We start from the raw sequence: 21,993 nt of genomic DNA, 5'->3' as shown, positions 1-21,993 counted from the left end.
AGATGGTCACGGAGGAGGTATTACTCACCTCTTTAAAAGAGATGCAGAAAAGCATGGGAAAAATGATATCCGCAGCTATGCGGGGCAGTAAGCGGAATAGATCTCCGTCGCCCGAGCGCGGACCCTCAGAAGAGGAGGTCCTTTCCTCAGGGGAATTGGACGACCTCTTGGACACGGACCAAGTAGGTTCAGGGATCGAAGACCCGGATACAGAGGAGTCTGGGGCAGTCTCCCTGAGGGAGAGCTGGTGGATTCAAGGATTGTCGGACTTGGTCCATAGGACATTCAACTTGCCAGTACCAGATCTCCAGGTATCGACGGTTTCAGCTTTGGGCTCACTGAGGGCGCCTCAAAGCAATGCTGTGTTTCCGATCCATCCTCTATTAGAGGGAATTTTGTTCCAAGATTGGAACAAGCCAGATAAGATCTTCTTACCACCTAAAAGGTTCTCTGTCCTATATCCTATGGAAGAAAATTTTTCCAAAAGATGGGCTACTCCTGCAGTGGACGCAGCCATCTCATGTGTTAACAGATCGTTAACATGCCCTGTAGAAAACATACAGGTGTTCAAGGATCCAGTTGATAAGCGCTTGGAAGCACTACTTAAGAACTCCTTCACTACTGCAGGGGCAGTAGTACAGCCAGCTGTGGCTGCGATTGGGGTCGCTCAAGCATTATCGGATCAATTTAAGCAGATGCTTAAACTTATTCCGGCCCAGCAGGCAGAAAAATTTTCGGATGTCCCTAAGGCCATATGTTTTACGGTAGACGCAATCAAGGATTCTATCCAGCAAGCGTCACGTTTATCGTTATCCCTTATCCATATGAGAAGACTCTTATGGTTAAAAAGCTGGGAGGCTGAGCCCCCATGCAAGAAGCTCCTGGTAGGGTTCCCCTTCCATGGAGGACGACTCTTCGGAGAAGACCTAGATAAATACATTCAGACCATTTCAAACGGCAAGAGTACTCTCTTGCCAACTAAGAAGAAGGTTCAGGGACCTGCGTTTAAACGACAGTATTCCCCTGGGCAGGGGCCCTCTAATGCCAAGCAGTATCGACGGCCTCCTGCAAAAGCAAACTTCGGCTTCAACAGCAGATCACAAGGACAGGCTGTTAGAGGCAAAAGGCAGTGGTTTCGCAAACCAGCAAAACCAGCCCCCAAGCCAACCTTATGAAGGGGCGCCCCCACCCACGAAGGTGGGGGGAAGGCTGCGACTCTTTTCAGAGATTTGGGAAGCCAGCATTCCCGACGAGTGGGTACGGTCTTCCGTGGCCACAGGCTACAAATTAGATTTCCTAAGGTTTCCTCCTCCTCATTTCCAGAAGTCGAGGATTCCAAACGATCCGGAAAAGGGAGCCGCATTAAGATCGGCATTAGATCATCTACTTTCCCAGGAAGTAATAGTAGAGGTACCAGTCCTGGAACAGGGGCTGGGTTTCTACTCCAACCTATTCATCATCCCAAAATCCAATGGAGATGTCAGGCCAATTTTGGACCTAAAGATGGTAAATGCATATCTAAAGATCCGCTCATTTCGGATGGAATCCGTGCGGTCAGCAGCTGCCACACTCCAGAAGGACGACTTCATGGCGTCCATAGACATAAAGGATGCCTACCTTCATGTTCCAATTTATCAGCCACATCAAAGATATCTACGCTTCATGGTGGCTTCGCGTCACTTCCAATTCGTGGCGCTTCCCTTCGGGTTGGCTACGGCCCCCCGGGTGTTCACGAAGGTCCTAGCTCCAATCCTAGCCAAACTAAGGATCCAAGGGGTCACGATCCTAGCATACCTGGACGACCTCCTAGTCATAGATCACTCGTCTCCCGGCTTGGAGCGAGCAGTGGCCCTCACGGTCCAATACCTCGAGAGGTTCGGCTGGGTCCTAAATCGAGAAAAGTCAGCTTTCCAGCCCACAAAGCAGTTGGAATATCTCGGCATGAGATTAGACACAGAACAACAAGGAGTGTTCCTACCTCTGAGGAAGGTAAAAGCCATCAAGGAATTAATCCTACTGGTTCTAAGCAAGAAAGAACTGACTATTCGCCTATGTATGAGGTTACTAGGCAAGATGGTGGCCACATTCGAGGCGGTACCATACGCCCAGAGCCACACTCGCATCCTACAGGCAGCCATCCTGTCAGCATGGAGCAGAAGGCCACAGGCCTTGGATATCCCGTTGCCGCTCTCATCAAGAGTCCGACAAAGTCTGTGTTGGTGGTTAGACCCTCAGAATCTACTGAAGGGGAGGTCTTTCAGCCCAGTGGCTTGGAAGATAGTGACCACAGACGCCAGCCTGACGGGCTGGGGAGCAATTTTGGATGGTTGCACTCGCCAAGGTACTTGGGCAAAGCCAGAGAAGCAGTTGCCCATCAACATCTTGGAGCTCAGAGCTGCTCGACTAGCCCTCAGGGCTTGGACGTCAAAATTGCAGGGGTTCCCGGTGAGAATTCAATCAGACAATGCCACGGCCCTGGCACACATAAATCACCAAGGGGGAACCAGGAGTCAAGCCGCTCAGAGAGAGGTGAGCTTGATTCTTCTATGGGCAGAGGCTCATGTGCCCTGCATATCGGCAATATTCATTCCAGGAGTGGACAACTTTCAGGCGGACTTCTTAAGCCGCCAGACTCTATGGCCGGGGGAATGGTCTCTGCATCCACTAGTCTTTCAAGCACTCTGCCAAAGATGGGGAGTGCCGGACGTGGATATCATGGCATCGAGACTCAACAAGAAACTAGACAGGTTCATGTCCCGCTCAAGGGATCCGATGGCCTGCGGAACCGATGCGTTGGTTTGCCCTTGGCATCAGTTCAAACTTCTTTATGCGTTTCCCCCGCTCCAGTTACTACCCCGCCTGCTGCGCAGGATCCGGGTGGAGCACATACCAGTCATCCTGGTAGCTCCAGCATGGCCCAGAAGGGCATGGTACTCACTAATCTTAAGGATGGTAGTGGGAGACCCTTGGACTCTTCCTCTACGGCCAGACCTGCTATCGCAAGGTCCGATCCTCCACCCTGCCTTACGGCATCTAAATTTGACGGCCTGGAAGCTGAATCCCTGATTCTCAGGGGTAGAGGTCTGTCTCAGAAAGTAATCTCTACCCTAATCAGAGCCAGGAAACCGGTCTCTAGGGTGATTTATTACAGGGTCTGGAAGGCCTATGTAGGCTGGTGTGAGTCCAAGCGATGGCTTTCTCGCAAATTTACCATCGATAGAGTATTAAGTTTTCTCCAGCTAGGAGTGGATAAAGGATTGGCATTAAGCACAATCAAAGGACAGATTTCTGCTCTGTCAGTGTGGTTTCAGCGGCCGCTGGCCACCCACTCGCTGGTTAAGACCTTCCTTCAAGGGGTCTTACGTATTAGACCTCCAGTTAAATCCCCGCTTTGTCCGTGGGATTTAAATCTTGTTCTGTCAAGTTTACAGAAACAACCGTTTGAGCCGTTGGCTGATATTCCTTTGGTTCTACTGACAAGGAAGTTAGTATTTTTGGTTGCCATAGTTTCCGCAAGAAGAGTTTCGGAGCTGGCAGCCTTATCCTGTAAGGAACCATATCTTGTTTTTCATAAGGACAGGGTCGTTCTCCGCCCTCATCCTTCCTTCCTTCCGAAGGTCATATCCAGTTTTCATTTGAACCAGGATTTGGTATTACTATCCTTCTTCCCTAAACCTACTTCCAGAAAGGAAGGGTTGCTGCATACCTTGGATATTGTCAGGGCCATGAAGGCCTATCTTAAAGCTACAAAGAAGATCCGGAAGACAGATGTGCTGTTCATTCTACCGGATGGGCCCAAGAAGGGGCAGGCAGCTGCAAAGTCCACCATTTCTAGGTGGATTAAGCAATTAATCACTCAGGCCTACGGCTTGAAAGGGTTGCCTCCTCCAGTATCATTAAAGGCTCATTCTACTAGAGCCATGGGCGCCTCCTGGGCAGCACACCACCAGATCTCTATGGCTCAAGTTTGCAAGGCGGCAACCTGGTCTTCTGTCCACACGTTTACAAAATTCTACAAGTTGGACGTAAGAAGGAATACTGATACTGCCTTCGGGCAGGCAGTGCTGCAGGCTGCAGTTTGAGACCCTCGGATTCCGGGGGCTCCTCTTGTTCGAGTTAAATTTAAAAATTTTATTTTTCTCAACTAAGTTGGATTTATTATGATTTGAGTATATCTCTAAATTAAATCCTTTTGTCTTGGAGATGTTCTCCCTCCCCTCATTGTAAGCATTGCTTTGGGACATCCCATATAGTAATGAATGCCGCTCTGTGTCCCGTGATGTACGATAAAGAAAAAGAGATTTTTAATACAGCTTACCTGTAAAATCTTTTTCTTGGAGTACATCACGGGACACAGAGCTCCCACCCCTCTTTTTTGAGGACCATTTTGGGAGGCATACTGCTTGCTACAAAACTGAGGTACTCCTCCTATGGGAGGGGGTTATATAGGGAGGGGCATTTCCTGTTTGAGATTGCCAGTGTCTACACCTGAAGGTACTCCATATAACCCCATATAGTAATGAATGCCGCTCTGTGTCCCGTGATGTACTCCAAGAAAAAGATTTTACAGGTAAGCTGTATTAAAAATCTCTTTTTAGCGCAACACATGCAAACTGAAACGCCTCTGGGCGCTTGGAATCCATTTTCTGAGCGAGACTTTTTGCCCTCAGAAGAGATAGGTTGTGATTTTTCCTCTGAAGGCCAAGTGATCCACCTCCAATCGGATGCAGGTTGGTAAAGCATTCCACAGTCTGGGTCCTTGGACTGCAAATCTTAGGGAGTCGGAGATACAGGGCATTAGCATAGTCAAGTCTGGAGTTGATAATTGTTCCCACCACGACTGCTATGTCTTCTTTTGGGATGAAGGGAATGAGTCTGCATAGTAGGCGCAGCAGATGGTGCGATCCGCTGACTACTGACCCTATTTGTGCATCCATTGTCATGTAGGTGTCGAAAATGACTCCAAGACTTTTGACTTTGGTGCTAGGGGTGATGGTTTTACCCAGAATGGGCAGGGGGGGGGGGGTCCAAGTTGTTGCGGGATGATTCTTTCGATTGGCGTGAAACAGGAGAAGTTCTGTTTTCGAGCCGTTGAGTTTAAGATAACTCTTCGTCATCCAGTTTTCTATTAAAGTAAGGCATTTCTCTAGTCCAAGATAATGATCCTTTTTGTTGCAGATGCGAAAGTACAGTTGTGTGTCATCTGCATAAGAATGGTAAAGTAACTCCTGGTTACTGATGATTTCAAAGAGAGGGTCTTGGGGTTACAGATAGGCTCCTTCAAGGTAGTTCACTTTGCCCAATTCCACTCTAAATATTTGCAGCACAATATTCTGTCATTGTTAGTGAGGTCTCTGGACAAACCAAACTGGTTAATGTGCTGAATCAGTCTGCCCGTGGTCGATGCTCCAGCATTTAGTATTCGATTCAGGGAAGTTGTTCTAGTGTCCAATTCTTCTGTAGGCAGCAGTATAATTCCAAGGTTTTAGGTTTCCTGTGTCTTTCACTAAATTCCAAGAAAAGGATTTTACTGTGTGTACAAAAAAAAATTGGCATAAAAAAACTGTATAGAGATGATGCTAGACATACTGAAAATAGATTATAGGTTTACGAACTATGGCCCTCCAGTTGTTCAGGAACTACAATTCCCATAATGCCTAGTCATGTCTTTGAATGTCAGAGTTTTACAAAGCCTCATGGGATGTGTAGTTCCGCAACAGCTGGAGTGCCCTAGTTTGAGGATCCCTGACGTAGACTAAGGGTCAGATTCTCAAAAGAGATACGCCGGCGTATGGCTGGACGCCATTTACGTTAACGTCGAAACCAATGACGTTCTTGCGACGTCATTTAGTGCAATGCACGTCGGGAAATTTTAGAGACGGCGCATGCGCAGTACGTTCGGCGTGGGAACGCGCCTAATTTAAATGATCCACGCCCCCTAGCCGGATCATTTGAATTAGGCGGGCTTGCGCCGGAGGATTTACGTTACGCCGCCGCAACTTTACAGGCAAGTGCTTTGTGAATCAAGCACTTGCCTGTAAATCTTTGCGGCAGCGTAACGTAAATGAGATACGTTACGCCGCCGCAAAGATGCAGCGATCTACCTGAATCTGGCTCTGGGTGTTTTTGTTTTCTTTAAATACCTTATGATTTTACACCAAATCTAATTCCAATTAATCCCCACTGCAGCATTAGATACAAGAACATTATGCATTCCTTTAAAAATTTGTTTTTGTGATTTTTACATTCTTTCATATGTTTTGTTACTGTAATAATTGTAGAAATTTGTAGTTTGACCACTTTGTATTTTCCTGCAGTTTTTTTCAATCCCCCTCCTTGGCAAATTAAGAAGCATGCCTCAAAGGCTGTGCATTGTCTTAAGTAGGTTGACTGACCGACCCCTAGACTCGTGTTGTGAAAAAGATGACTAAAGTACTATCCCTATGAAACAGACCCTGCATATGTAGTGATGAAAGGTGTCTCAGTTTACATATATAAATACAAACTCTATGTTTTAAAAAACGTAGAAGATTGGAAGGTAGGATACAACAGGGAGAGGATAGCAGTAGTTGTTGACAGAGCCGAAGCACAGACCTTGCGTCACTAAAGGAGGGCAAACTATAAAAGAAGGAATTTTGGGGATTACAGCTGGTAGTGGTTGATATTGATTTAAAATTATATTGTGCACGGCCAGTATTATAATTAGCTTTCGCCACCTAGTCACTAAACTAATCCTAAGCACTAAGTTAACTTCTGCTGCAACATACTTGCCTTATAACTAGGGTTGTCCCGATACCGATACTAGTATCGGTATCGGGACCGATTCCGAGTTTTTTCGGCGGTACTCAGACGCCGATACCCCGCCCCGATACACAAATAGAATACTTAACCCCCGCCGCCGCCGACCGGCGCCACCCGCCGCCGCGATCCGCCGCCGTTACACCACATCCCTGCTACCGCCGACTGTGTAATACGGGCGGGAACATTACAGCTTTGAATAGCTGTAATGATTTGCGTCGCGCATAGACACTCCCCCTTGCTCGGGTGAACTGTCCAATCCCGAGCGAGGGGGAGTGTCTATACACGCAGCGCGGCACCAATCATTACAAAGCTATTCAAAGCTGTAATGTTCCTGGCCGGTGCATTGCCATGAACTGCGATTTGCCATGAAATGTGATGGTCCGCCTCCATCACATCCCATTGGCTCACTCATGTCATGTGACATATACACACGTCATCAGTCTCAGCGAGTCTACGCTATTAGCGTAGACCTGTATGCGCAGTAGTAAAGCAGCTGCAGCGTGGTGAGTAACATGGGTTCATTGACTCTGCAACTCTGCAATGGCAAGCGGACCATCACATTTCATAGCAAATCGCATTTCATGGCACTGCACCGGCCGTAGTACTGTACACAGTCGGCGGTAGCAGGTAAGCGGGCCATGGCTGCATATGGGGGGGAAACATGGCTGGATGGGGGGGAGACACATGGCTGGATGGGGGGGAGACACATGGCTGGATGGGGGGGAGACACATGGCTGGATGGGGGGGAGACACATGGCTGGATGGGGGGGAGACACATGGCTGGATGGGGGGGGAGACACATGGCTGGATGGGGGGGAGACACATGGCTGGATGGGGGGGAGACACATGGCTGGATGGGGGGGGGACACATGGCTGGATGGGGGGGAGACACATGGCTGGATGGGGGGGAGACACATGGCTGGATGGGGGGGAGACACATGGCTGGATGGGGGGGAGACACATGGCTGGATGGGGGGGAGACACATGGCTGGATGGGGGGGGAGACATGGCTGGATGGGGGGGAGACATGGCTGGATATGGGGGGGAGGAGACATGGCTGGATATGGGGGGGGAGGAGACATGGCTGGATATGGGGGGGGGAGATATGGCTGGATAATGGGGGGACATGGCTGCATATGGGGGGGACATGGCTGGATATGGGGGGGGACATGGCTGGATATGGGGGGGGACATGGCTGCATTTGTGGGGGGACATGGCTGCATTTGTGGGGGGACATGGCTGCATTTGTGGGGGGACATGGCTGCATTTGTGGGGAGACATGGCTGCATTTGGGGACACATTAAAAAAAAGTATCGGTATTCGGTATCGGCGACTACTTGAAAAAAAGTATCAGTACTTGTACTCAGTCCTAAAAAAGTGGTATCGGGACAACCCTACTTATAACATTATGCTTGTGATATAATGGACTGAGCACAAGAAATGTGTGAGGTGGAGCCTGTAGAAAGGTTAGGGTATAGTTATTTTCTGAACCTTACACACTTTTTAGTTTTGCGCAGTCATTGCATTTTCTAGTTAAATTGAAATGAAAGTGGTTTCATGCATAAGCAAGCTTTTTTCAATCATGCAGATTAAGGGAGACGCTGGGATTAAAGGAGAAGCTGGGAGTAGAGAAGGAGAAAAATTGAGATAGAACAAGTTGGCTAAGCTGTGACTTTTATCTGATATACTGGAGGCGCCTTCATTTGGTGCATGTATTGGCTTGATGAAATTTACGTATATAATACTACACTCCTATTTGTGAATCATGCCTGACATAGTTGCATTGCTGTAATCCACCAGTTGTCATGGCACGTCTTAATTACTACAGCCACTCCTAGATAGCTTCCATCTGGTATATTTCATCATCATGTATTCTATTATTTTATTCAGGAATATTTTATCATGTATTATATTGCTGTATTCAAAGTTGCATAGAGGTAATCCTAGATTTTTTATTTATTTTTTAAATGATTTACTCCAAGGATAAGTTTACCTTTGGGAACATGCTACATGTTCCACCCGATTTTAGACTGGAAAGTGAACTTAAAGTAAATATTTTTTTGGGCATATCAAGTAAAATGGAACTGCACGTCATCTGAACACCACAAACCAAAAATGCTATTTAATTCATTCATAATTTTTAATATTAAATACAATCTCACTCATTCATCCATGTCTCCGTGCTTTATTTTAAGAAATCACTTTGAAAAACACCCCCTGGCATTCCTAGCCACGGCCATCTTGAGTAGGGGCAGATGATTTATGTAGCATTTACTTCCTGGAATCCACCTGCCCTTAGCTCAGGCGTGCAAGCAGGAGAGGGTGTGCTTTAGCTGAGAAAGCCCCTCCTCCCCTACTGTCATACTCCTGGGATGTATGACAACATTTGCCTAGGCATGGTAACCAGGACGTAACTGAAGGAAAAAAAAAAAGCAAATATGATATATTTTCCTATCCATTCACCAATGCTAGCAGCATAAGGATTACAAATAATCAATGTTGACTGAGAGAGTGAAGTTCCACTTTAACCACTTAAGACCCGGACCATTATGCAGGTAAAGGACCTGGCCCCTTTTTGCGATTCGGCACTGCGTCGTTTTAACTGACAATTGTGCGGTCATGCGACATGGCTCCCAAACAAAATTGGTGTCCTTTTTTTCCCACAAATAGAGCTTTCTTTTGGTGGTATTTGATCACTTCTGCAGTTTTATTTTTTTGCGCTATAAATAAAAATAGAGCGAAAATTTTGAAAAAAAAAAAAGAATATTTTTTACTTTTTGCTATAATAAATATCCCCCAAAAATATACCATTGGCATCTTTATAGCGATCAGTGCTATACAGATGCATTGATTACTGTAAAAATGTCACTGGCAGGGAAGGGGTTAACACTAGGGGGCGATCAAGGGGTTAATTATGTTCCCTCATTGTGTTCTAACTGAAGGGGGGTTGGACTGAGTAGGGGAAATGACAGATCGCTATTCATACATTGTATTTACATACAATCAGTCATTTCTCCCCCTGTTTACACACACAGCTCCCGGTTCTCGCTCTGTCACGAGCGATCGTGGGTGCCCGGCGTGATCGCACCCGCCGGGCACTCACATCAGCACCAGGGGCGAGCAGGGGGCGCAATGCAAAATCACGTTATAATACGTGATTTTGCGCAGCCGAGCCGACCTGCTGCCGTAAAACTACGGTGGGCGGTCGGCAAGTGGTTAAATCCAGCATTGATGTCTGATGACTTATTTTACTTTCATGTATTGCCTACAGCTCTTCACATGTATAATGGTGTTTTCTATTTTTTAATAAAATTCCTTCTGTTAAAAAAAAAATCCAGCATTGATCCCTCTAGTGGAGCTCCTCAGAGCACATCTTCACTCGTGACCAATACCTTAGACACTGGCGAAAAAACTGATGTGCTCCCAGTATGGGAGGGGTTATATAGGGAGGAAACTTCCTGTCTAATTGATTACACCAGTGTCCAGCACCTGAAGGTGGAATATAACCCACTTGGTAATTACTAGGCTCTGTGTCCCGTGATGTTCTATAACCACTTCCAGACCGCTGTACGACTATATACGGCCTAACTTTAAAGATACATATCTCGGTAACGGCAGCAGCTGCTGCCACAACCGAGGTATCTATCTTTACTGTCAGCGGTTCTGGTAACGATAACGGCGGTCTCCGCGGCGGATGCGCCGCGAGATCGCCGTTATCGGTGGCGGGAGAGGGGCCCCCCCCCCTCCCGCCGCTCTCCCGCGCCCTCCGCCGCTTACCGGAGCCGTCGGTAGCGGCGGAGGAGATCGCGACCGTTCGGCAGCTGAGCGGGGACGAGACTGAAGGAAAAATCTCCTTCGCCCGTCCCCATAGCTCGGCTGGGCGGAAGTGACGTCAAAACGTCAGTCCCGCCCAGCCTCTTAAAGAAACATTTTTTTTTTTTTTGTCATTTGAAAAAATGACATTTTCCAATTTTTTTTTTTTTTTCTCATTTTAGTCTAAATATAAGATCTGAGGTCTTTTTGACCCCAGATCTCATATTTAAGAGGACCTGTCATGCTTTTTTCTATTACAAGGGATGTTTACATTCCTTGTAATAGGAATAAAAGTGATCAATTTTTTTTTTTTTCCAGTGTAAAAAATAATAAAATAAATAAAAATAAATAAGAAAAAAAAAAAAAAAAATTTTTAAAGCGCCCCGTCCCGACGAGCTTGTGCGCAGAAGCGAACGCATACGTGAGTAGCGCCCGCATATGAAAACTGTGTTCAAACGGCACAAGTGAGGTATCGCCGCGATCGTTAGAGCGAGAGCAATAATTATAGCCCTAGGCCTACTCTGTAACTCAAAAAATGCAACCTATAGAATTTTTTAAACGTCGCCTATCGAGATTTTTAAGGGTAAAAGTTTGACGCCATGCCACGAGCGGGCGCAATTTGTAAGCGTGACATGTTGGGTACCATTTTACTCGGCGTAACATTATCTTTCACAATATATAAAAAAATTGGGCCAAATTTATTGCTGTCTTATTTTTTAATTCAAAAAAGTGATTTTTTTCAAAAAAAAGTGCGCTTGTAGGACCGCTGCGCAAATATGGTGTGACAAAAAGTATTGCAATGATCGCCATTTAATTCTCTAGGGTATTAGAAAAAAAAATATATAATGTTTGTGGGTTTTAAGTAATTTTCTAGCAAAAAAAAATGTTTTAGTCTTGTAAACGCCAAATCTGAAAAACACCCAAAGTAGAGAAGTGGTTAAAGAAATGTATTTTCTGCCATCTGGTTCTTTTCTGTGTAATTACCAAGTGATAACCATCTGATCAGTCTAGCTCCTTCTCTTTCAATATTTGTAGCTGTTATAAATTTGGGGCTTTAGTCCAGTGCTCACTCCCCAGTCCAGAGGACCAGGAACTCTTTATTGGGGGTGGTTATGTTTCAGCCAAGAGGGTCTGGTTTTAAGGTACTGTCTTGGACTGGTTTTACTGTGTGCTGACCTCAAGTCTGGATAAAGCATGAGGGTAAATGATTGGTTAAGTAGCCTTGTGGACAGTGGGAAGGGAGTTTCACTAAGTAGGTGCATTCATTGAAATCCAAAAAATGCTAAGGTTGATATACCTTCTGCTAGTGCGACAATTCAATTCTATCTTTCACGAGAGCGTCTTAGCGTGTACCTGCTACCTTAAAACTGGGCATTGAAGTCACACAGTCCTATATTAATGATCTCCTGTACCATTATCGTTTTGTGCTTTTCTATATTAACATTAAAGACCAAATACCATTGTAGCAATCAGTGCTTTGCTAATTCAAAGTGTGCAAAGAGCAGTAATGTGTAGAAATCCATAGCAAAAAAATATATATTTTGTGACATTATTAAACTGTTAAACTGGTCAGTGATTGGTTGCTGTTGATTACTGCACATCATTTTTCTGAACTGTTCGATAAGTATTTGTACTGTTATCTAACACAGGAATTAAACGTCCGAGTGATATTTCAGGTATAGGTAGAATATAGTGGGCTGAGCCACCTGCTGACTTCTGTCTTGTGAGTCCCAATGGTGAGATCTCCTTGCTTATGTTCCTACCCACCTTGCAGGATTAAATGTTCCTGTCCACATTTAAGTGTTGCCACTCTGGTGTTGGTCTCACTATCATAATATTCCAGCAGTTAAATAGAATGTCCTAATGGAAACTTCAGGAGTGCAGGCCTGGAAATCCACCACTAGAGGCCTCAAATCAAAAGATTTTAGAAACTGTTGGCTAGTTTAACATTCCATTAACTATTATTATTATACAGGATTTATATAGCGCCAACAGTTTGCGCAGCGCTTTACAACATCGGGGAAGACAGTACAGTTACAATACAATTCAATACAGGGGGGATCAAAGGGCCCTGCTCGTTAGAGCTTTAAAGTCTGAAACATCAGATTTGGGTAGATTGACCATTACGTTTTTCAGTGTATGGGCTATTTTTCTACAACCTATAAATAATTGTGACATTGGTGCAAAAAACACAATAAATTGATTTTATTTTGCTTGTTTTTCAGCCTCAGAAAGAGATTTCTTCAACACCGACTTGGATGTGAAAAAGAAAACTGAAATTGAACTGCAGGAATGTGCTCTTACATTGGTTTGCTCTTTCTGTGGCTCAGTTACAATAATGTCATATTTACCTCTTCAGTTTTTCAGGAGACAAATACATTTAAAGTCAAACATCAGCCAACACTTTCTTTTTTTTTTTAAGCATACCTTCCATGAAATAGGTCGACTTTACTGAAAGCCTTCAATATCAGATCGCCCACAGAGGCTTTTAACAATAAAGCTATTACAAAAATTTTTTTAAAAAGTACTTAACTTGGCTCCAGCTTCCAACCATTCCCAGAGGTGCAGGTGACATCACCATGTCTCATCACTGCCTCCAAAGAAATAGGCCCTCGAAATCACACAAGAATGCACATCTGTAATGGGCCATCTAAAACAAAGTTTTGGTTACTCCACTTCAAATCACTTTATTTTTGTGTGATATGTAAATTCTTAGTATATTTGATGTTTCTGTGTATATTACTTTGTAAATATTTTCACTTTAAACTTATTAAAACTAATTTTAAAGAGTAAAGTTAGTATTCGTGTGAAATTGTGTTTCGGGCTATCAATCTACATTTTCTCTTTATTGGTTGGGTGGTCATTTTGTAAAGCTCATCTTTGTACCCTAAACTTGATATACAAATCAAAAATACTACCTGAATCTCATTTAAAGTCTCCATGTTCCCCTATATGAGAACCTGTAAACTGTTGCAGAGTATAGTCATATTAGCCTCAAAGATTCTGGTTGGCGACCCATATCAAACTTTGTTATGTCTCCACCAGTGGCGGCCCATCAATAGGGGGCGCATTGGCATCGCCCCCTCAAAGCTGGACCTGAAAAAAAAAAATAGTCCTTTAAGAGCTTCCGGACGCCGGTCACTGAGCTGTTCATTAGAAGCTTGACTGTTGCAATGAGGGGATTGCAGCTGAAAAGCTTCATTGAGCGGTCTTTGGAGTGTAAACAGGGTGCAGGCCATGCTTCTGGAACACTCCCCACTCTACAATGATTCATTCTTTTCATCCTGTTGCTCGTTTGTGATTGGCGGGTCTGGAGGACGGTAGGCAGGGCTTTTCACGGAACTGTCACTCCCGGTTTCCCACCACTCGAAGAGCACAGCCTGACGGACTGGGTGGGTAAGCTAATAACTTGGCTAATAGAAAAGAGAGCTGGGTACACATCGTTTACAAGCCACCTACAGGATCTCATATACTGCTGAATGAATCAGGGTGCCTATCTGCTTCGCAGCCAGAGAAATCCAAGTGAAACAAAGAAAGGTGGTGGCACATCCAGGAATTTAAAATCAATGAATTTGATTGAAGATCCATAAAATCATAGGAGCATGACACACAGCGATCCAAAAGGTGCTCGGTGGACGCGTTTCACACAAACGTGCTTACTCATCACTAAATTACCCACAGGTGTGCATGTTTATTGGTTGCCAAAAGTCCATAAGTGAGACCAATCAGAAGCCAGGAGGGGTGAAACACTCACCTGCCCTGACAGATCACAATCCACAGATCAAGGATCAAATGTCAATGAACAAAGCACACATGTATACACGTATATCAAATTTGGGTATAAAAGATGAAAAAGTATACATGTGAAACTACTTTATTTTTGATGGAGCTTTTTTTTTTTAATCTCCAGCGGTGTGGGGCTGCGATGGGGGCAACATTTTAGCCCTCTCTCACCAACCTGTTGGTGGGAATGGTCCCACATCAATGGAGATTAAACCCTTTCAGACCTTACATACACACAATCTTTCGCTACATAGATGACCTCCTGTGGGTGATTTGAGATCTTTTTTGACATATCTCTAAACTCTAACACCAGTAATTTGATGTTTACAGGACAGATGGAACATAGGGAGATTTGTTTTTTGGATGTGCTTATGGTGGCATCTCAGGATCATGTAATAACACGCCTATATAGGAAACCCATGGCTGGTAATAGCCTTCTTATGGCACAGTCCAATCATCCTAAACACACGGTCAAAGGGATCCCAGTGGGACAGTTTGTCCGCTTATGTCGAATTTGCAGTGAGGATCTTGATTTTCACAGAGGCTACTGCACTCGACTATATGTTTAGACAGCGTGGTTATCCAAAATGGATGCTGGAACGTGCACACACTGTTACGAAAAACAATAAGAGGGAGGATCTATTACTAATCACTAATGACTCCAATGCAAATATAATAACAAACCAGCTTTGGTTACCTTACCCCCTTTAGTCTGGAGTTTTACCAAATTAGGGACACAGTGAACAGGTACCTCTTGCTTTTGTTTGAGGATGAGTCATTGCTAGAGATTTTACACAATGGGATCATTGTTATACCCAGCAAAGCCCGGTCTCAAGGAAATACTCTCTCTTCCAGTTTCTTTTGTCCTACACCTAGGCAATCTAGAATGCATTAAGATAAAAAGATAAAAAAAAACTTTTGCCTTTACAACCCCTTTATGTTTGGCAGTTCCCAAAAACAATACAATACAAAATTCCCTAGCACACGTACTAGCTAGCCAGCAAAAAAAAAACAAGCCTAAACTCTTTCAACAATTTGTATTTGGTTTACATTGTATGTATATTTGCAAATATATGTGAAGCCGCACTGCCACGTCAAGGCCCCTCTGCAAAGTGCAGTCCCTAACTCTAATGTAATTTCCAAATTGAGTCATTTATGGCAATGAATACATTTGGCAGCTAAGCTAGAAATTCTTTTTGATACAACAGAGGTTTTTGTTGCGTATATTTGCAAACATATGTGAACTTACACAGCACTCCCACAGCAGAGCACGTGGATCTACATTATGGCTTGTACTTGATCGCAGAGTCACCTCGTATAATCTATTCTAAGTCTTGGGTGCTCATAGTGATACAACGGATGGTGTTAATAAAGTTTGGAAAGTCACTAGCACTTGAAAGGATTATTTTTACCATTTATTGTGAGAGTAATATAATATTCCAGTCAAAATATTATTGCTGGTTTGCACAAATGGCAAAAAGAAAAAAAAATCCTGGCCTCCAACCTCCCCTTATAGCCAGTCCAACACAAGCCTAAAAAAAAAAGTACCGTCCTCCAACTTCCCCCTATTGCTGGTTCAAAACACATCTGCAAAAAAAATTACCAGTCTCTAACCTCCCCTTTTAGCTGATCCAACACACATCTAAAAAAACTGGCCTCCAGCCTCCCCTATAGCCAGTCCAACACACATCTAAAAATAACTACCAGCCCCCAACCTTTCCCTATAGCTGGCCCAACACATGCTTGAAAAAAAAGTTCTAACCTCCCCTTTTAGCTGGTCCAACACACATCTGAAAAAACACCAGCCTCCTTTCCCCCCAAATGGCTTGATCAACACACTAACTACCCTATCACTACACATCACACACTGACTACCCTATTAACTACACATTACACACTGACTACCCTATCACTGCACAACACACTTACTACCCTATCACTGCACACTCACTACCCTATCACTGCACACTCACTACCCTATCACTGCACACTCACTACCTTACCATTACACACTGCACACTGACTGCCCTATCACTACACACTGTACACAGACTGCCCTATCACTACACACTGCACACTGACTACCTTATCATTACACACTGCACACTGACTACCTTATCACTACACACTGCACACGGACTGCCCTATCACTACACACTGTACATGGACTGCCCTATCACTACACACTGCACACTGACTACCTAATCATTACACACTGACTGCCTTATTACAAACTGACTACCTTTTATAATTACACACTGACTACCTTATTACACACTGACTACCTTATCACTACACACTGCACACTGACTGCCCTATCACTACACACTGACTGCCTTATTACACACTGACTACCTTTTACAATTACACACTGCACACGGACTACCTTATCATTACACACTGACTACCTTATCACTACACAATGACTACCTTATCACTACTCACTGACTACCTTATTACACACTGACTACCTTATTACACACTGACTACCTTATTACACACTGACTACCTTATCATTACACACTGACTACCTTATCATTACACACTGACTACCTTATCATTACACACTGCACACTGACTACCTTATTACACAATACACACTGACTACCTTATCATTACACACTACAAACTCACTACCTTATCATTACACACTGACTAAAAAGTTCCAGCCTAGAGATCCAGGTGTGGCCTAGCCAGTCTCTGGACCTTGATCCCATATAAAATATGTGGAGGGAACTGAAAGTTCGAGTTACCAAACGTCGGCCTCAAAGACTTAATGACTTTGAGAGGATCTGCAAAGAGGAGTGGGACAAAATCCCTCTTGAGATGTGAGCAAACCTGGTGGCCAACTACAAGAAATGTCTGACCTCTGTGATTGACAAGGGTTTTGCCACCAAGTACTAATTCATGTTTTGCAAAGGGGTCAAATACTTATTTATTTCACTCATTAAAATGCAAATCAATTTATAACGTTTTTTAAATGCTTTTTTTTTCTGGATTTTTTTGTTATTCTGTCTCTCACTGTTAAACCTACCATTAAAATTATAGACTGATCATTTCTTTGTCAGTGGGCAAACCTCCAAAATCAGCAGGGGATTAAATACTTTTTTCTCTCACTGTATACAAGCATGCATGCAAATAATGTTTAATCGTGTAGCAATATGGACTACAATCGTAGCGAACAGCTATTCCCTGCCCTATCTATATCTCATATATCCCTCTAGTGCTCAGTGTTACTGGACTGATGACATATCTGTGAGCCCAACCAAAGGAATTGTGGGATTGGTAGTTCCACCAGATATGGCTATTCCCCTGCATGGCTATATGCCAGGGATTTTTGCTACCATCAGGGGGCCAGATTCAGATAGATTAGCGGATCTTTAGATCCGCGTAATCTATCTGATTTACGATCCGCCGGCGCAATTTTGAGAGGCTAGTGCAGTATTCAGAAAGCACTTACCTCGAAACTTGCACCGGCGGATCGTAACTCCCCCGGCGGAATTCAAATTCCGCGGCTAGGGGGAGTGTAGTATTTAAATCAGGCGCGTCCCCGTGCCGATTTAAATGCGCATGCGCCGCCGGCTAAATTTCCCGGCGTGCATTGCTCACACTGACGTCGCTAAAACTCGGCGCAGGAACGACGGCCATACTAAACGCCGCAGTTACCCCTGCTATAGCAGGGGTAACTATCCGCCGGAAAAAGCCGAACGCAAATGACGTGAAAAAAAAGCGACGGGCGGGCGTTCGTTACTGAATCGGCGGTTCTCCTCATTTGCATATCCGACGCGTAAAAAACCGAGGCGACACCTGGCGGCCGGCGGGAGATTGCAGCCTAAGATCTGACGGTGTAAGTCACTTACACCTGTCGGATCTAAGGGAGATCTATGCGGAACTGATTCTTATGAATCAGTCGCATAGATCCGACCGTCGGATCTCAGAGATACGACGGCGGATCAGGAGATACGCCGTCGTATCTCTTGATGAATCTGGCCCAGGGAGTTTTCCAGGAAGGGCCAGGCTCTCTTCTTCCCGGGCCTCGTGGGTGATGGATCTCCCTGTGCTGAGTACAACATTCCTGCCCGACCGAGAAAGGGTCCAGCGCTGCCTGCTGTTCATCTGACCAGCACCACCTTAACCTTTGTGTTCCGGATTTGGGTCATCATCACAAGCAGGTCCACAGCCAGGACGTCTATTTGGGAGACGCTATCTCAAAGGCACTTGATCGGCCTGGTTGTTCGTAAGAGGGCAATCACCCACCTTTGCAAGTCTTTCCTTGGTTGTTTACTGGGACACTGTGCACATACAGCTTTAGTTTGGGAACACTTCACTGCACTTCTATTCAAACAATATATAGGCATCTTTTGCTGCAGTAAGCACAAAATATACTACCACTCTGTTACTACACCTTACTGGATACAGTTGGTAACCTCCGCCTGCCGGTGAAGACCATCAGATCTGCAACGAGGACATTCTGGCAATACTGCTTAAAGGGCCCTTGTACCATCCTTGTTTAGCTCCATCTCTCATTAAGATAAAGGTTGAAGAGGCCAGCCTGAGTTTTTCTTTCTAGAAGTATTGTTAAGATCTGTGCTTAACTTTGCTTATCCTTTCATCAGGTTATGGTCAAGTGCTGTTCCATTGTACATACAATATATATCTATATCTATATATAGATAGATATTTTGTATCTTGTTGCTGACAACTATCTTAACTGTTTTACTGGGGGAATCATTCTACTGAGCTTGCACTGTTACCAAAAGTTCAGTTGAACCATTACCCCTCTTGTACAATCTTATCTGAAGCATTCCAGTAAACTTTAACAGAATATAAAGATATTGAGTGTTGTCTTATTACTCAAAGGTGTTGCACGGATGTCTGAATGCAGAGTGTCAGGTGGTTTTGAATGTTCACAGGGTCATGGTGATGCAGATGAGCAGGTAAACCTAACCAGTCCCCAGGGGGCCGTGCTACATTAGTTTTGCAGCATAGGGAACCTGGAAAAGTACCATTCACCTGGGCAACTGTTGTTTACATTGCAGAGTTTGCAATCTACCCGAGGTATGCACTTCTCCCTGACAGGCAATCAATCAGTAGGTGAGTCCTCCTAATAAGAGCTGGGCAGATTCACATCCGGCGCTCTGGTGCGGCTAAAAGTGTGAGCATTGGAAAAGTGCAAGTGGTGTTTGGCAAGCTCCATGCTTGTATAGCTTGTTGCCAAGATCTGTTAATGCATACCAGGACACAGCTAGGTGTTGTCTTTGAAAGCTTTCCTTTTTATACTTATTTAGAGCGCTATACAGCATGATTGTATGATACTTGTAAATGGCAACAATTAACAGAAACCAATTACCTGAATGTGATACTGAGGACTGAGAGGTAGTGTGGGACACCTAATTTCTAAACCAAAATGTTTTACATTTGTGCATAGTTTAATTCCCCCCACCCAATACTTCATGGAACAGCTAAACACTCCTTTCTTAGCATCTCCTAAAATCTGCCTACTTGGACTGGTGCTTGACACAATCCCAACCACATCAAAAAGGTCCATTACTGATTAGAGCCTTTTTCATACAGGTGCTGTCTGGTCCATTCAGTGGGGGCTCTGTGAACAGATCCTCTGCTCAATCAAAGCAGAATGTGACAGACCTTATTTTGTGTTTTAGCTCTATTTTTCAAAAAATGGCACTTGCTGGACAAAAACTAGATCTACAGGTTGCAGGGTGTAAGCAGACCTGCATCTGTTTACACTGAACCATCCCCAATCTGTAACATTTAGGATGGAAAATAAACGGACACAGACCTTTTCCATTTTTTTTGACAGAGCTAGACAGATTTGGAGGTAAGCAAAAGTTAATGGACCCACGTCCGTGTTCATAGACTTCCATGGAGTTTACAATCGGGTCCACCTAAAAAAAACTCTGATCCGACCGCCCATGTAAAATGAGCCTTACTCTTGTTCTTTGCCGGCCAATAGCAATGTTGTGGAGAAAGCAAACATCCCTTCATTATATTTCTGGCCATAACTTGTTAAGTTGAACATGCCACTTTATCAAGCTACTTACCAAAATGGAGGCAGTCCTGTCAAATTTGATCAAGATTGGTCACATTGGCTGAACACCCCTCTGGCAACAAGCCTGAATCTCCGCCCTGGAAATCGCCCTGAGACCACTTGTGTCATCTAACCTTAGACTCTGAACTGTCCTTTCAGGCCCACATCCAATCCCTGTCCAAATCATGCCACCTTAGCCTCCGCAACATTTCCAGAATATGCCCCTTTTTAACTAATGACACCACCAAGCTTTTAATTCACTCTCTAGTCATCTCTCTCTCCTCAAACAGCACAGTGGCCAAGACCATACAGTGGTTTAACAGGACAGGTTCCAGTCAGAGGGTTGAAGTGAGAAAATATACCGCTCTGTAAACTGCTGATCCCTTGGCTTTGCTTCCGTCCCACTGAACCAAAAGGGTGCTGGCTGTGCACAGGTGCATTAGATAGAAAAGGTCCTGGACCGCCTTGAAACGGTGTCTTTATAAAAAATGTATTTTCACTATATCAGTTATGATACATATGTGTTTCACACATGGGGTTTCTTTTTGTCGTTTTCTATTATCTCTTATCATTAGTATGAGAGGGATTTTTTACCTATGTATTTTTCTATTCCACACACGAGAGTACTCCATGTGTGACACATCAGGGTTCATCAAAGTGTTCTATTGACTAATGATCACCTGTGGGTAATTGGTAGAACGCCCCATTCACCTTTTTCCCTCCTTCTTTTAAACATAGTTTTTGTCATTGTTCACTAGCCACGAGTAAGCATCTTACGATGTGAAACATGTCAGCCATCCTTTTCCTTTTGACTGCATTGTTTTGGTTGTTTTTTGTACTTCATTTGCCAAATAAAGACATTGGCCCAGATTCAGGTACGACTTGCGCGGGAGCAAGTGTGATTTGCGCCGCGCAAGTAGGGATTTGCTCCCAGGCAAATTTGCGGGTGACCCAGAAAGCAAGCTAAGCCTGAAATGTGCCATTTTTGCACGGAGGCAGTTTCTCTGCCCCGGCGCAATTAAGGGGCAATTTTGCTCAGGGAGCAACTTGCGCTCTCATGGTTTTCCCTCAGCAAATATGCAAATGAGGAACTGCCACTGATTCATAAACTTGCGCGTGTGAGGAGCATTTTGCTCCCAAAGCGCGCAAGCTGTTTGGCCGGGGCAAAGTTGCACTTTATAAAAGCAGGGGCAAGTTAGCAACAGATGGCCACAGGTCAGCTGGAGAGCAACTACAGCACTCCTCACCGTGTGTAGGGACTACAAACAAAAAAAAAAAAAAAAAACTTTGAGCATAAACTAAATATAGAAAAGCTCCTAATCTGAGCAAAAAAAAAATATCCCCCCAAAAAAAAAATATAAGCATAATCAAAATAAATAGAAAAAGCTCATTATATGAGCAGCAAGGGATAGGTAAAAAATACAAAAAATAAAAGGAAAATATATATATTTTTTTTTGGACATCCTTGTGCCAAGGGTGCCCCGGCTCTGGCTCCTCAGTCTGCGTGGTTGAGCCTGTGGTGGGGATGGAGCCTGTGGTGGGGATGG

At 44.4% G+C, this 21,993-nt stretch overlaps 1 protein-coding gene across 2 annotated transcripts in view; it reads left to right on the top strand.

Annotated features, from left to right (window-relative positions):
• Positions 1 to 13,408, top strand: part of SNX14 (sorting nexin 14) — a 112,767-nt gene extending 99,359 nt beyond the window's left edge. For both annotated transcript variants that reach the window (XM_040350052.1, XM_040350053.1), the window contains one exon: positions 12,840 to 13,408. In XM_040350052.1, coding sequence (XP_040205986.1) covers positions 12,840 to 12,878 — 39 coding nt within the window. In that variant the 3' untranslated portion in view covers positions 12,879 to 13,408. The remainder of the gene's footprint in view (positions 1 to 12,839) is intronic.
• Positions 13,409 to 21,993: the final 8,585 nt, after the last annotated feature.

This window comes from Rana temporaria, chromosome 4, assembly GCF_905171775.1.
Source record: "Rana temporaria chromosome 4, aRanTem1.1, whole genome shotgun sequence".
NCBI lineage: Eukaryota > Metazoa > Chordata > Amphibia > Anura > Ranidae > Rana > Rana temporaria.
This window is presented reverse-complemented; position numbering and strand designations above follow the sequence as displayed.